Here is a 16,993-nt window from a genome sequence, read left to right as displayed (position 1 = left end):
GCCGCTGAGCATTGAATCGCCTATCTATCTAGATCTATATATATGCACTACAGCTTCGATTAATAATTTGATTTTAGTCTAAATTGAAGTCTCCTTTGATAATTCTACTAATTTCTAGCCTTTCTATATATATCAAACTAGGTTCCCAAGTGTTAGATCCAAGCAAAAGGAATCTGACATCATAGAAATGCATCTTATTGACAACCGGCAACCCATAACCATAGCCAGCAACCAACATATATGACAAAAAACGCCGTGTTGTGCTAATAAACACTTTAGAAGTGAGTGTCTAATTGACTTTTTGTTTTATTTGTTAGCTGCATTTTTCTATCAGAATTAGATCTAGAAAATCTAGTAAGTATTGCTTCGGTGACCATGCATGAACGCGTTACAATTGATGTTTGCTGTGACAGGAATTTCAACATCGAGAGCAAGAACTAGATCTAGCTTTCTAAGTGGGCGTTCTGGGTACTCTAACTCTAGCTGTGTTTTTATATTTTGCTGTAGGCTAATTTTAATTAAATTTAAATAGATCTAGAATCTAGATCTAGGATTTAATCAATTAGGCTAACAGTGCCCAGTCACAGTACTTTCAGGGCTCAAGCTTTGTGACAGTCTTGCAGTAACTCTATAAAGGTATCTTGGAAATTCAAAAAGTAACGTCGTATAGATCATAGGAGAACCCAATGACATCCTTTGTGGAGAACTACAAAATGAGAAGAAAAAAAGGATGCCCTTGGCCTTGGGAAATACAAGGCCTTCAGTTAAACCTCTTCCAAAGCTTATTTTAGAGCCTGGGAGATAACAACCATTGTTAGACTTTCCATTCTAGTCTTCTATTTCATGTAAAGAGACAAAAGGTGACACAACATCAACAATGCAGGACACTTTAGGCCTACTTTGCGTTCATGGCAACTTTGGCCTTTTAAACAGCTCACCAGCCTTTAAATCTCTTCATACAGCTGTGGACATGAAAGTGAGATAAGTGGGCCCAACTGGCTACAGAACAAATGCCACTTTCTGTTGTGGAAAAATAGTGCCCACTGCTGTAACTCTTTAAGAATTAAATGTTCTGTGCGTTGATCTTTTTGCGCAAGCTGAAACCAGTAGGCCTACTCATTATGCACAGAGGTGAACTGATGTTTTAAGAACAACTAAGCAATCTTCTCTCAGTCCTCCTCCAACATCCTTTTCTGTCTTGAATATTTTATGCCCACAGCTCCATACTTTTCCTTTTGATTCTTATAGTTTTATTAACTTTTACAAGTCTTTGAGCTTCATGCTTTGTGGAACCCAAGTTAAGTATGAAATGTGTATACATTTGTAGGCCATATTTATAGCATTTAAAAAGTTTCAAATTACACCTTGCCTTACAAGCGTGAATTACAATTTTAATAAACGAAGAAAAATGGTGTATGAGGACACGGTACAATTGTAGTACAGACAAGCAGCTATGTGAGACTGCGTGGTGAAATCAAGCACTCGTTAAAATAATGGAAGTGAAGAAACTGGCATTTTTCCGCAGGTATGGGAATTTTTATCAAAATTTTGTTTTTTGTCTCAACACCTTTCATGCTCATGAAAGAACACATTTCTGTGTGGATTTTATTATTAAAAAACAACTTTGATTAAAGGCATAAATAAAAGATGTATATTTTCAGTTTCCACGAACTCTCAAACTAAGGATATTTCCGCAACTTTGGCTGTCATTTTCTCGCTAATTTTATCTCTGAAACCAGGCGACCCCACCTACTTCAATTGCCATTATCTTCACATGTATCTAAGATAAATGGATATTTTGTCCATTGAAAGCAAGGCAAATGGACAGGGTTTAAGATGATACCAATAACTCCATATATATTTATATGTGTGCCAAAAATTTGTCGAGGGCCTGATTCCACCGCGTTGTGACTCATATTTAGTATTATGATTAATGAGGAAAACAAGAAAAAAAACAAGAGGCCTATGCAGTTGAAAAAATTAAGTGCTACTTCTACTAAGTGGTATTAATTTTTGTTCTGATGATTCCAGGTGGAAGAATTCTTATCAACTTCAAAGGAAAGATGTTGCAACTTATTTCAATGATCGTCCTTGGTCTGAGTTCTCCCTCCTTCCAAACAAATGATTTACTGGTCTCAAGCCCATCTGGCGTGTTCAAGGGAACTCAGCTAACTGCTCCCAGTGGCCTGAGTTTTGTTGCCTTTAGAGGTATACCATATGCACTTCCACCCGTTGGAGAACTTCGATTTGGAAAACCACGGCCGCATCCGAAATTGGAGGTAGGAATATCGTTTATTAAAAACAATTCTCTTCATTTTTGGGTTTGGGAATTAACAATAGGCAGAATGGTTTTTTTGTAAACTCAAGCAGTTACAGCTTTTATACGAACTTGATTTTATAATACAGTTGCAGGCGACAGTGAATAACATGCAATTACAAAGGAAGAAAACGCAGGAAACAAATCTGTCTTCTTGCCTTGATATGTGCCTGTTCAAGTATGTTGAAAATGTATCAAAACTGGAGTTGAATGAGGCCAGTTACCACACTTACAACCGGAGAAATGTTGGACTATGGTGGGGATGACCCTAGTACGAATCCCCATTGGGGCATTCTTTAATTTGGGTTGTTCTCAGAGCTTTCAAGACTCCCTAAGCTGCCCACTGGACTCATATTATATCTTATAGGAGATGAATGGTACATTTAGGGATCTTGCCTTTACTTTTAAACATTGTCTCAGAGTGTTGAAAGTAGCGATGGACCCATACTGCACTATAACTTATCTCCCTTTTCCTTTTTCTGCCCAGCCAAAGACTCTGCCTTTGAAATAACCTATTTTTGTGTCCAGCAGAGTTGTAAACTACACTAAAGACACTCTTCTTCCTCCTCCTCCTCCTCTTCCTCCTCCTCCTCCTCCTCCTCCTCCTTCTTATACTCCTACACCTTCTCCTCCTCCTCCTCCTAATAACTCTTTTTTTTATCACAGAATGTTTACGATGCCACTAAGGAAGCTCCAATCTGCCTTCAGCCCTCCGGAGTTGACATTGGAAGCCCAGGCCAGGAGGACTGCTTGTATCTCAATATTTTCAGACCTGTTAGACTGTTTGAGGTTGGTCTATGAAAATGTCAGTTAAATCTGTTTGTAATACTGTTTGTTTTTGTGTCCTGTGAATAATAGAACATGTACTGGGATCAAACTGCTGCAATGAGAATAGAAAACGACATCAGCGAATACATACAGATTAAAAGAGGAGTCAGACAAGGATGTGTACTTTCAGCAGAAAAACTCCCACCCCAACATGCAATATCAAAATCAATGATACCACCCTCAATCAAGTAAAACATTTTAAATATTTGGGGACTATTATATCATCAGATGAGAGATGTCACACCGAAATTAAAAGCCGCATTTGCCAAGCAAAAGCAACCTTCCACAAAATGAAACAGATACTCACAAACATCAATCTGTCACTGGAAACGAGAAAAAGAGTACTGAAAAGTTACATCGAGCCAATCCTGTTATAAGGGTGCGAAGCATAGACAATCAATAAACAGCTGGAAAAAACAATTGTGGCGACAGAGTTGTGGTTCATAAGACGCATGCTAGGTATCCCACGGACAGCTAGAAAAACAAATGAAGAAGTCTTGGTTGAAGCAAATTGCAGAAGACAGCTTATGACGAATATAAGAAAGCAACAGGCAAATTTCTTCGGACACGTAATGTGGAAAAAAACATTGGAGAATATTGTAACAGCAGGCAAGTTTGATGGAAAGAGAGGCAGAGGCAGACAGAGGGAAAAGATACTGGACAAGATGACAACATGGCTAGGAGCAGCAAGAACAACAGACACCATTGCTGCAATGCAAGACAGAGTGAAGTCGAGGTCCATGATTGCCCACGCCAGTCGGCAAGGCACCGGATGAGGATGATGAATAATAGACATCTTCTTCTGGCGCTCATATGACCCTATGCAGTTGCGAGCATCGTAAAACTTCTACTAAAAGTAAAAGACATCTTCTCTCTATGCTATATTCTTTGTCCCAATATTGTTTAACTCCTTATCTCCGGCAAGTAGCTCGCAGCGGCTGATAGTGGTCAGAAGTGCGTGCCGATCGGCCGCTGGCAACTTCAATGTCAAATTACTTTTCGGCAATTGCCAAAAACAGGTCTCTTTTACCGGGAGTTCATTTTTTAGACGAAGAACTATCAAAATTGGTTCACTTGTTTTGTTTTGATTTAATGAGCAATCTAGTTACGTATATATTTATGTCACTTTTAGATTTCATACCAGAAGAGGGCCCTGGCATTGTGGGATTAGCCCCCCCCCCCCAACCTCGGAGATAAAGAGTTAAGTTGAAGTGAGCATTGCTTTGTGGTCAAAATCCACTCCGACATTGCGACAGTATTTTTTTGTTTTTATGATCTGTAGAACCAATATAAGCTAAAAATATATTTGTTTTCTAATTTGAAGAAACCTGTGACTCTGTGTGACACCATCATACAGTCCGTGCCGGCTATAAGCACGCCGGCTTAAAGCACGTTTCGGACTTAAGTCAAGCACGCTAAACGGCTCTTACCGAATTTTTGCTATATAAATTACACGCCTTTAAGCACGCTTCATTTACAAGACAGTCAATACTTTTATGATGACCCATCGAAGTTCGAACACAGTCTACATACTGCAGCAGTGGAGTGTTGTAAGAGAAACACAGAGAACGCAAGTGATGGAGACACACACTCACACGGGCGGAGAGGAAGGCAGGGAGATGAACACAGCCGTGCGCGTGGACATAGGATCTAGCCTAGGGCAAAGTTACACACTGACTAAAAAATACAAAGAGAGTCAGGGAGACGAGAAAGGGAGGCTGGCTGCGATTTCACCTTTGACCCTCGCTATCCGATAATCCTGATTGTGTATCACGCGCGAGGTGAGATGAAGGCGGTGGTATGAATGTGGCACAGCGGGCAGTGGTACGCACAGGCAGCGTGTAGGCCTGCTAGTGTGCTGTATCGTGACTGGCCTTCTAAATTAAGTTTTCATTTCCCATTCGACCTCAAAACAAAAACAAACAAGCAAACAAAAACTACCATGGCGGGTAAAAATAACAGTGCACACTTTTGCGGGACCGCTATAGGCCTACTTACAAACAAAGGGAAAAAGCACAGGAAATTTTCTACATGAAAATCTCTGGATTATGTCTACTTCGCACTCAAGCACGCTTCGGATTTAAACACGCTTATGCTTTCTCCCGATTACCGTGCTTAAAGCCGGCATGGACTGTATAAAGTACTAGTTCAGCTGTTGTTATTATTTTATTTTATTTTTTATTATTATTATTATTGTTATATATTATTATTATGTATTATTATTATTATTATTATTATTATTATTATTATTATTACCACCATTATCTTTCAGCTTGCATTGGGATAGAAAAAATGTATTGATATTTAGAAAAATTGTTACTTTCATTATGTCATAAAGCCTGTGTCGCAAAATGAGACAGCTCTTACTGTTTTGTCATTTAACAGGGGCTTGTTAGTTGACTCTGAAAAATATAATATTTTGTGTTAGATCACTGTTTTCGTCCATTGCTTGTTCACTAATATGGACCCAACCCCAGCTCTTGAACTGATTAATACTTTTTGTCCACTTAAGATAAAGCTATGCATAAATAACTGATATAGGCCTACAATTTATGCACAAATTTGTAGAAATCAATATCAAGTTGACTAATTTCCCACATGTTCTGGCTGTCTGAATTTCCGTTGATCACCATATTTTCATTTCCATTATTGCAGAAAACCAATCAAGGTCTGAAAAAAGTTTTGGTGTACATACATGGTGGTGCCTTTTTCATGGGTTCAGGCAATGAATATGTTCCTGGTGATTTTGTTGCTCAGGTAGGTACCAATACTTACATTAAACATCATTTGATTCTGATCTTTTGAACTCTTATTTTCCAAACAAATTTAATTTTTTTGAGTTATGTATGTCTTTTTGTCTGTGGTATTTATTTAATGATATGGTTGTTAGTCATGTCAAAGAAACACATGATTTTGTTGTGTTTCCTTGGAAGGTCAATTGATTGTTAATAATTTCAGAGTAAGTGACTTGGATGTGGGTGGTTTTCTACATATTTTTCAGAAGCTCCATACAACAATTTAAAAAACTGGTAAAGGCACTTGCACATTTAATTAATTTTCTGATATATTGGAGGGGGGAGGGGGAGAAAGGTTTTGATATATAGATATATCTTTGTTTGAAGATCTAATGTCATCACCATCCGAGTACAGCCATAGTTGCTGTCCTGCACTTCAAAAATGCGTTCTGGGTCCTCTCCCCTACCTGTTGACTCCTCTTCCTCAGTTGCCCAGTTTTTCTTCAAGAGTGTCACTCACTGTTTTACTGCCTTCTAGTTCTAGGTTATCAGAATATTTTTTTCCACCGGAGTTGATGCGCATGTCCATTTTAAACATTACAAAGCCTTTCTTTTTTTTTCTACCGACAGAAGACGCGTATGTTTTTCAGGTCAACATGTTTCTCTTTTTCTCAAACAACATCCTGCGTGTTTGCAGGGTGATGTCATTGTGGTCACACTGAACTACCGGCTGTCGTGGCTTGGGTTTCTCAAAGGGAACACTCCACAACTGCCCGGGAATCAAGGATACTGGGACCAGCTGATGGCTCTACAGTGGGTCAAGGACAATATCCAATCTTTTGGAGGAGATTCAGACGATATAACTTTAGCTGGACAGTCTATGGGAGGAGAAAGTGTTTCAGTGTGGAGCATTGTCAATCAGAGCAGGAATTTATTTACGAAGGTGAACTGGGTTGTCAATTTGTACATTTATTTTGTGGGGAGTTTTAGAATTATAAAGTTCTCATAATTTGCAAGTATTTAGATTAACATGTTTTTGTTGTAAACTGACTTGTTAACAGTGATATTCAAAATAACTTCGTAGTCTTCATCAAACTTATTCAAGACAGCATTTGCAACAGCTTAGGAATAACTTCTCTTTCAAAATGCTCCCCATAAGTAAGAATTTTTCACATATATACTGTGAAGTTGAATTGTCATATTACATGTGTACATGTACATGTTACTTAAAGTCTGGTGTACCATTTTCTTGTAGCTATGCCAATCGGGCTTCTGCGCACGGTGAAAATTTGGTCCCTGTTTGCGGGTGAATTTTTGGACCAGGTCGGAACGATAGCGACTTACTTTCTCGAGCTCGTTCTGCGCTATTTCTTGACTAATGTGAAGGAAACTTGGCAACCAATTAGAAAATAGGGCAAACTAATGATATGTGGAAGTCGAAGTTCGTACACATAAATTAACCTATACTTTTGGTGTCGGAAACACTTTCGTATCGGATACACCAAAAACTTTAAAGAGTCCGATATTCGACGCCGAGATGGTAAGAGATCCATCTTTCCTCCATAGTGTGTTCAAATCTGTGTCAAGTAGTTGTACAGAATTTATCATAAATGCACGACTACCCCCCTGTCAAAAGCGGCATCGCACGGAGACCGGCCATTTCCCCCTCACTCCCAATGCAAATGTGTGTGACCTACAAATCCCTGCTTGACTATTCCGAGCCTGTTCATTGGTCACTTGAAATAGAGCAATGGCGGGCGCCCGCATCCGGTTGTTTTTCTTTCTGTTCCCCTGTAACCTGGCAATGGGGGTATTTGGGGTGTTCGCGTCTCAACGGGAAAAAAGGGGTTTTAATTGAATTAAATGATATATTATGGTTGGCATGGTCTAAAGTCGTCAAAGAAAGCTTTGCCATTATTAAATCACGCTGCCAACATATTCTTAAAGATCCCATGTTGTGATACAATGCTATAAATAAAATGCTCTCATCTTGACACCCCTTTTTCGCAAAATCGAAATTTGTACACCAAAATTTTAATTATAACAAAATAACTACGAAATGGTTAGTAAATCCGACTGCAGAAATGATTTCTCCACCCAAAAACACATTGGGTAGCCAAGTTTCTCCTTAGCAGTCCAGTTAATTACTGAGATATCGTCGATTTTCTTACCGCAGCTGCTACTACATACATGGTCCACTTTTAGGAGTATTAATTGTGGGTCATCCATATTTTGCCAACTTTTACAACCCAATAACTTTTTTACTTATGAACCGATTCTTAAAATTCAAAAAGCATTATTCTTAGAAATGAAAACTCTTTCTTAGGTACCAAATAAAAAAGGCCTAAAGCGAAAAATTAAATTTTCATTGGGATTGCTATTTCTTGTTATACAATTTGGCACACACATAGCGAAATTGACTGGACACAAAAAATCTTTTCATTATGATGTGCAGATTTTACTAGGTGCATGTTTTGAAAAAAAAAGGTCACACATGTAAAAGGAAAAAATGGGGACCCACATGAGTGCTTGACTGTACTTACACAGAAAATACTACTTTTCCACGTAATCACTAACATTGTACCACAAATTTCAGGGAATTGTGATGAGTGGCACCATCTTCACTTGTCCCTCCACTCAAGGTTCATCCGATATTCTCCTAGACCTTCTTGTAGACAGAGTTGGATGCAGGCCAATGAATCAAGATGCCAAGACACTTTCTAAGGAGTGGTCAGAGGAGGAAGTATCGAGTGTTATAACTTGTCTGCAAAGCCTCCCATCTGAGACGTTCCAGTTGCCTCCTGAAGGAAGCCTCACAAACAAGTTTACAAGTATTGATGGAGAGTTGTTTCCTGCATCTTTTAGTGAACTTGTGACTGATGTTAAGTACTTATCTGACGTTGGATTCTTCTCAAAGTCTTTTCTTGTTAGCCTGACCAATAATGAAGGTGCTCCATTGACTAATGGAATTTTTGCAGCAGAAGGAGGTAAGCTTTACAGAATGCATTGTGAGTTTATTTTATGTAGCATCTTGGTGGCTATTATGGTATTGTTTTTATTTTCAAGTAGCTTGAGTGTTTTTTAAGATATGCAAGTAAATGCTGTCAGTAAATTTCAAGAGTAGAATATTACATCGAGTATGTGGAAAGATATACAGTTGAGTTTGCTTTAACTAAAAATCTGAAAACCGCAGTAAACCGAATGAAAATAAATTTACTTTATTGGGTGATATTTTCAGACCTGCCACTCTTCCCAATTTAATCGGGATATTCCAATTTTTTGCCATAAATCTCAAGCATTCCAATTTTCCCCGATTTCGATTGCGTGTATCCCTTTTTTTTTTGGTGTCGTCTGTTGCGTGGGATTTTTCCTAAAAACTTTCTCTGCCTTTTTCTCTGTCGCGGGAAGCACCTGTTAAACCTTTTGTCAGCAGGAACTTGGAGCACTATTTTCCTAAATATCAATGCCAGATTTAGTAGTTAACTTGCCCCAAGTTTTGTTGGATCTTTGCTCCCACGTTTTATTTCAACTATAATGGAAGTAGTATCGAGTTGGCATTCTGACTTGGTACATTCTCAAGATCTAAGCTACTCTCGCTTATGTTTCCACTCAGAATTCTCCGATGATGGTCTAATAACTGTTTCAATTGAGAATACAAATGATCAATATTATTCTTACTTCTGCTGTTACTTTTTTTAAAACTTTGTCCGAGTTCTGGTTAGTTGGAGTAAGGCCTATCATCAAGACCCATCAGTAGGACTGTTTCAATCGTGCATTCACATCACGTAACATGACTTTGACGTGCGACTTCGGCGCGTGTGTCGGGGCCCGTCCGTTGACTGGGTCAACTTCAGTTCATATGCACACTGGTTAAAGCATCTTTAGGGATTTATATCGGAGAGGGGGAGGGGGATTGTAGACACTTGGACTAGGAGTACTTGACTTAATACATCAGGATTTTTTTAAAACCGACACACACACACACACAGAGGGATATGCATGTATATACATGAATTTAAGGAAAAACCTGTGAAATTTTAAACAAAATTTGCTGTCACCTTGGTGATTTGTGGCTGATCCCGATTTTTTTTCCCAAATCCTGATTTTTTTCCCCTGCGATCCTGATTTTTAGATGTCATAGAGTGACAGGTCTGGATTTTTGTTTTGAGGAGTGCTGTTGCAAGAAAGGACTATTTCCACATTCTCTGATGAGTACTGTTTAATATTCTCCAGCATGTATACTGCTATTCGAATGGAAAACCTAATACTAATACACGTACCATGCATACGATCAGGGTCAGACTGACATTTTTAATGTGTCTATTTAAATGAAAGTCCTGCACCTTTCTATCAAAGTTTGGTATCAGTAATCTACAAATATGAATATATCCCACAAACATGATCATGATTTGACACTTTTAACGAAAGTAATAGGATTAATATCTTTTTTTATCTCCTATTTGCCGAAAAAAACATGATCTTGGATTTTTCTTGATTTTCAGTACAAATAGCAGTGCAGCGACTGGTGAATATTGGCCTAATGATATGCACTGCCTGCCTGCATGTGAAGCCTTGAGTCCAGCATGTACTGACAATGTTGTAATCTTAAGAAACTAAGAAGCACACAAGTGATAAGTCAGTGATGGGAATCTGGTTTCCTGTTGTAATTTTTATGCTGCAGTTTGGGATTCCATCACTAAGCCCATGATAGTGTTAATTGAAAACTGCCATGAATAGAAAACACCAAACTCTAACTCTAAGAAAAGATATCCAAGCAGTGGTTATCTTCTTTGCTGCTGCATGCGGAAGATTTGAGTTCAATCCCTGAGTGGGAAAGCTATTTCATCATATATCTCAGAATGTCTTGTAGGATACTGTATCCCACTTAGTGCAGGCTAACCTTGACAGACTTGGTCAGACAACTTTTCCCTGAAATGAACTTGATTTTGTTGATAAAGATGTAAACTGTATACAAAAAGTTCTTATTTTCCATAAAATAGTCTTGAGAAACAGTTTGCGAACAAACTGACCTAGTCTTTGGAAGCAAAGTTTTTGTTTTATTTCAAGGTTCCTGGTTCTACTCTTCTTTATTGTTATTATCTGCTAAAGTAAGCACTTTTAAAAATTTCATCTTGCACAGCTGACGAGACTGAAAAGGAATTCTTAAGCAAGAAAGTCAGAGTGCCACTACCAGTGATTGAAAAGGCCTATGAATCATACAGTCAGCCAGAGGTCTCGAGCATCAATAAAGTGCATGATATTTGGTCGGACCCCATACTGGCAGTACCTACTTTTGATTTCTTGAGGATTCACACTTCAAAATTCAAAGGTGACCTTTTAGTTTTAAAAGCGTGTAATTTATTTTTTTTCCACATTAACTTCAAATGGAAGTGATACAAACAGTAAGAATTGTGTTGACTTAACTAAGGCTAACAATGTTATTAGGGCCTGCTTTCAGGGTTTTAATTTGATGTGCCTTTTCAATATTTACTTCATCTTGTGTTGAAAAAGATTGTTTTGTTGATTTCTGACTAAACACGTTTACTGCAATTGTTTCTACCTCATTTGTACTCGTTCTGATCGTAGAAACGGCATAATTTCAGTCAGTTTAAATGATAGTACAGTAGTTTCCACCTAAGATCCCACCGCTTTTGATCCCAGTTTGCTTAAGATTCTGCTGTTTTAAGAAAACAGAATTTTTACTATACAAAAGCCTCCCCTAAGATCTCACTCTGGTTCACTGTGAAAGTTTCATACGATGAGGGTTCAATAAGTCTTTGGTCTGGGTATGAAGAAATGATGGTAGAGTAATAAAATTTTGCCAGCCTTTTGACAATTTTTTTGGAAAACACCATTCAAATTTTAGTGAAAATCCGACTGTAATAAGGCACTAGTCAGCGTGTTCAATGAAACCATGCACAAAAGTGTTTGGTGTTTCTTTGCTGAAGCTGTACCATGGAGCCTGTTGAATATATCGCTTAGTTATCAAGTTTTTACACTTGCAAGGAAAATCCCCTGCGGACATTTTTCCGGAAATGGTCCAAGTTTATGGTGACAAATGTCCTCGTTATAATACTGTGCCATACTGTGTAAGCAAATTCAAATCTGGATTCATGTCGGTGATGGATGAAGATCGTGAAGGGCACCCATCCTTTGTGGTAATTGAAAAGAATGTATCCAAAGTGAAGAAACTGGTTTTACAAGACTGATGTATAACTGTTAAACAGCTCTCAAGTGACACGGGAATCAGTGTAGGGTCAGTTGAAACGATTCTCCATGACCGTCTTAACATGAATAAGATGTCTGCGCGGTGGGTACCCCGCCTTTTGACAAGTGAGCAAAAGAAGCAGAGGGTTGAGTCCTGCAAAACTCTCTTTCGAATTGAGTCCAGTGACACAAATTTCTTTAAAAACATGGTGATTATGGATGAAACATGGATTTATCATTTTGATCCAGAACAAAAATTGTCCTCCATGCAATGGAAACCCCCTTCTTCTCCCTCACCAAAGAAAGCAAAGGTAACACCGTCAAGTGGAAAGGTCATGCTGTCGTGTTTCTGGGATTGTGAAGGTATCATGACTGACTACCTGGAAACTGGAAAAACAGTCACAGGGGACTACTATTCGGGTTTGCTGATAAAATTGTGGTCCGAATTGGTGAGAAAAAGATGTGGAAAACTCCGCAATGGAGTCCTCCTATGGCATGACAACGCCCCTGCACACAGAGCACAACAAACAGTCCAGACAGCAGAACAGTGCGGCTTTGAAATCCTGCCACACCGGGCTTATTCACCAGACCTAGTCCCTTCTGACTTTTTTCTGTTTCCTAATCTTAAAAAACCTCTGAATGGACGTCATTTCCATGACAATGAAGACACCATTGAAGCTGAAGAAGACTGGTTAGGAGCCCATTCTGGGTCATTTTTTTCTCAAGGATTTTTAAAGGTCAAAGAGAGGTGGCAGAAATGTGTTACTCCGCATGGTGACTAAGTAGAGAAATGAAAGTATATGTGCCAAGTTACAAAGCTCTGTCTTTATTCCTTCATATTTAGACCAAAGACGTATTGAACTCCCTTGTATTAGGCTGAAATCCCGCATTTCAGATCATAATTTATGGAACAAAAACGTGGGCGGGCACAGCTGACTAACCAAGAGTGAAAATTTGCAATCATTGAACTATCCGTTGCATCATAGATCAACCACTCTTGTTTATGTGATCACATTTGCTACCAAAAAAAACCATTTATACTTATCTTGGGGGTTGGCCCCTCTATTTCTTTGTGTTGGTTTTAATCCCAGAATAGCCATTATATGATGTATAACATTATGAAAATATGAACGATTGTTTATGTGGATGTCAAATGTGCTTCGTACACACCATTTTCCTTTTTAGTGTGTATTGTTTGCTTTAGTTCCATAAGACAGACTCTTATATTCTTATTATTTGTTGTTTATCTCACAGGGATGACTCCAGAAGATGCAGCAGGGAAGTCATACTTTCTGTATTTTGACATCTTTCCAAGTTTCTTGCCTGCTCCTCATGAGGGGACATTTCATAGCTTTGATCTAACGTATCTGTTTGATCTTCAACCCAGCTATGTTTTGAAATCGTTTTACTCCCTTGAAACAAATGAGACTTTTACTGCTGAAGATGTCCAGTTGAAGTCTTCATTGATCAAAATTGTAACCGACTTCATGGCATCTGGGTGAGTGAGGCTAACTACATTTTTTTGGGTTCCCCCTTGACACCCCCCCCCCCCCCCCCCCACCTTCCAACCACCACCACCATCTAACTGTGGTTAATTTTTTTGTAAGTGTAATTTTTACAATACAGACTTTCATCTCAGGCTATGGATTGTGGTTCTAGGTCATATGAGCATAATGGAATTTTAAAAATATATTTAGGTTACACCTTTTGTCGATAAAATTTTTTAAGATAAATGATAAATAAATAATAAATTATATTTTATTGATCCCCGTTGGGAAATTTTGGTTACAATGGCAAACATACATATATGTAAACATAATTAAAATTATGTACATAAATACACACATAAAATACATACATAAATACGCAGAATTTTTACTACACCAAAGTCATCCCTAAGATCCCGCTCTGATTCACTGTGAACATCTACATTCGGCTAAGATCCCACATTTCAGGTCATAATTTGGGGAACAAAAACTCAGGCAGACACAGATAATCAACCAGGAGTGAAAAGTTGAGATCATTGAATTGCCCGTCATGTAAAAGATTAGCCTTTCTCATGAATGTGATCACATGTGCGTTGTAAAACTCGATGAAACAGTACAATGTTATCCCCTGACAGGATCACACCAAGGTGTGAACTGACTGTCATGTTTGTTTTCCCCAAGCTTTTCACCTTAACTTACATCACACGCTGGATGGGTATGGCCTACAAGTTTGCTCCAGGGGGGATCTCATCAAACTGTGAACTCTTCCCTGACAATTGCAACAGTTGTCTCTACTCCCAAGTTTGCAAGATAGACTGAATTTCGATTGGTGTGGTCACAACGTAATGATGATGTGTAAGGACAAAGGTGGGGAAACTCTTGTCAGAGATGAAAAGCTATAAATTTTGGACTGGTAAAGGGGAGAGGCAACTGGATAAGCATAGATCTTGAGACTCACGATAGAATAATAAGAGGAAATGGCATGCCTCTTGCCATTGTGATTGGTCATCAAGGTTGACCACTCTTAGTCCGCCATATGTCATAAACCCACCCAGGGGTCATTTTAGTTCATTTTAGAATGGAGGGGGACCATTTTACCAGTTGTGGGTCTTATTAACATGGGTCACCATAGATTCTTCCCTTAGTGCGTCGGCTAAAATCCCGTTCACTTAAGATCCCGCATTTGCCTCACTCCCGAGCACCAGGATCTTAGACGGAGACTACTATAAATATATAATTCACCCAACTCAATATTCATTCAATACGTGGGGTAAAAAAAGCTGATGAGAGCAGAGAAATCACAGGATAGCAGAGGAATAAAAATGTCATAGGGCATAATTATGCCTAGCTCATTTTTTTTGTACTCTTTAGGAAGTTAACTTTATTCCGTTGGACATGCATGAGAGAAGTCAGGCGTTAATTCAGTATGTTAACTGTTTAACAAAACAAAGGAATTGAAAAAAATTTTCATTTTGAAATAATATAAGTCTAACGAGTTTTACATGGGTGGTTTTTTTTCTTCACAGAAATCCCGGTGTGACCCTGGCTGAGAACTTGAACATGGAATGGCCTCCTTATGAGGAAGAATCTGAATTTTACCTGAACTTCAAACCTGATTTTGCTGTGGCTCAGTTCCCTATCAAGGCAAGAAGAGATATCTGGACTGACTTGTTTCCAAAGTGGATGAAAGAATTTTCAGAGTCATCTCAAAGGAAGACCGAACTGTAGAGTAACATTATGACGACTGTACTATCAAAAGTCTTGTTTGAAATATTATGTCTTTAATAAATATCAGTATTATGTCATTTATTCCCACAATGTTTAGGACACTAAAATTATTATAGCAAACACAAGCTTCGCTAAAGAAGGATAAAGTAAATTTGAAATAGTGCACTTGTGGAAACATCATTCTATCTCTAAGACTAAGAGAAGAAATTGTGATTCAGAATTTTGAAAGCTTTGCCTTAAGAAGAGGAGAAACAAATATTATGTTTAATTGTTGTACCAATAACTTAAACATTTTTTTTCTCATAATTTGGACTAAAGAAAACACATCTAAAGATTTTGTTGAATCTGATCATGAAGACTTTTCAGATCTGCAGATGAGAATCTCATTAAGAGTGCCCACAGTGAAGTCTAACAAGTTGGATGGAAGAGCTTTTTCTTCCTCTATGTCCCAAAAATTTGGCATTCCCTCTCAAAAGAAATGAGTATTATCATAACGTCAGAGAGAGATTCAAAGTCAAATTATAGTCTAAAGACACATTCGTTCAACACTGTCCTGACAGTAAATTTTGTATCGTGAGAATGTGTGTGGGTCTGGGATTTGTGGGTGCATGCATGTGTGTGTGTGGATATTTTGTCCTTCGATTCATGAGTTGAGTAATCCAAGATGGCCGCCACAGAGACCTATTTTTCAGTAAAAATCAATAAATTCACCCTTGATACATCCTATTTACCTATGAACTTCTTACACAATTACATGAAAGTGAACAAAAGTCATTCGTTTAGAAAATTTTTCTGGGAGCGTACGTCTCCCCTTAAGGATTAGGGCTATATTAATTCCCATTATTATTATTATTATTTGCACTTAAATCCCAATCTTTCAATTTCTTTGCCGACACCAGGGGCCAGCCACTTACAGGCTCAATGTACTCACTGAGAAACCTTTGTACTTACATTCTCGTTTTCTTTGTCCTTTGTTCTTTTTGTACTTGTATTCAGAATCAGATTTTAAGTTGTTATAAAGACTTTGCATGTTGGGCACTTAGTACGATTTGTGTGTGATGGTTTTGGAGTGAATTTATCACTTCTCTGCCTGTTCTTGCTGTGTGTAGGGCGCTCATGAGGGAATACTCTCAACATTGCTTTTTTTTATTATGCGTAATCTGTATGCTCTTTGTAGTCAGAATGGGACCAATATTATATCTGGAATGAATAATTTCTCATTAGGTTGCAAGGTTTCACTCTTATACTTATTAATTACCACTTGTCTGTGAGTTTAGTTTTTCTTTTTGTTTCAAAGTCAGAGGTATTTTGTGCACTAAGGCTTTTTGAATCAGGAAATGTTCTGATTTTCTCAACATTTTTCAGTGCATGTCTCATTGTAATTCAGTCTTAACTTTAATCATATAGACTGAACATAGCCTTTGTCCCTACTTGAACGAAAGTTCTAATCTATTCACTTTATTATCAAATTGCAAATAACATTTATTTCATACTTCAATCATTGCTGCCATGACAGTGGAGGTCACTTAAACCGAAATCTGCAGGGCCTTTGGGTTTTCTTCAGTTTTAGTCATATTTCTGATCTAGAGAAATTGCTCAAGGACTGGAAAAACTCTTTGCTCTTTGCCATTTCAATTTTTTCTCATCCAGTGATGACTGTCAATGAGGTAGAGTTGGGATTACCAATATCA

At 38.1% G+C, this 16,993-nt stretch overlaps 1 protein-coding gene across 4 annotated transcripts; it reads left to right on the top strand.

The window, feature by feature from the left end:
* The first annotated feature begins 41 nt into the window (after positions 1–41).
* Positions 42–15,433, top strand: LOC101856264 (cholinesterase). Of its 4 annotated transcripts, none has more exons than XM_005098596.3 (9): positions 42–281; positions 2,032–2,279; positions 2,984–3,106; positions 5,801–5,902; positions 6,578–6,823; positions 8,477–8,867; positions 11,021–11,209; positions 13,342–13,585; positions 15,101–15,433. In XM_005098596.3, exons 2-9 carry the CDS (start codon positions 2,064–2,066, stop codon positions 15,300–15,302), a joined length of 1,713 nt encoding a protein of 570 aa, XP_005098653.1. In that variant the 5' UTR covers positions 42–281; positions 2,032–2,063; the 3' UTR covers positions 15,303–15,433. The 4 variants fall into 4 exon arrangements, with proteins under 4 accessions (XP_005098653.1, XP_005098656.1, XP_005098654.1 ...); XM_005098599.3 differs by lacking the exon at positions 42–281 and adding an exon at positions 458–636; XM_005098597.3 differs by lacking the exon at positions 42–281 and adding an exon at positions 686–860.
* Positions 15,434–16,993: the final 1,560 nt, after the last annotated feature.

Source organism: Aplysia californica, unplaced genomic scaffold (genome assembly GCF_000002075.1).
Source record: "Aplysia californica isolate F4 #8 unplaced genomic scaffold, AplCal3.0 scaffold00187, whole genome shotgun sequence".
Lineage (NCBI taxonomy): Eukaryota > Metazoa > Mollusca > Gastropoda > Aplysiida > Aplysiidae > Aplysia > Aplysia californica.
The sequence above is the reverse complement of the archived record's forward strand: the minus strand, read 5'-3'. Positions and strand labels throughout refer to the sequence as shown.

Coding starts and splice junctions, on each gene's coding strand:
- LOC101856264 (XM_005098595.3), top strand. CDS start 1,068: ATGTTCTGTGCGTTGATCTTTTTGCGCAAGCTGAAACCAGTAGGCCTA. Junction 3,107..5,800: donor GACCTGTTAGACTGTTTGAG/GTTGGTCTATGA, acceptor CCATTATTGCAG/AAAACCAATCAAGGTCTGAA. Junction 13,586..15,100: donor ACCGACTTCATGGCATCTGG/GTGAGTGAGGCT, acceptor TTTTCTTCACAG/AAATCCCGGTGTGACCCTGG.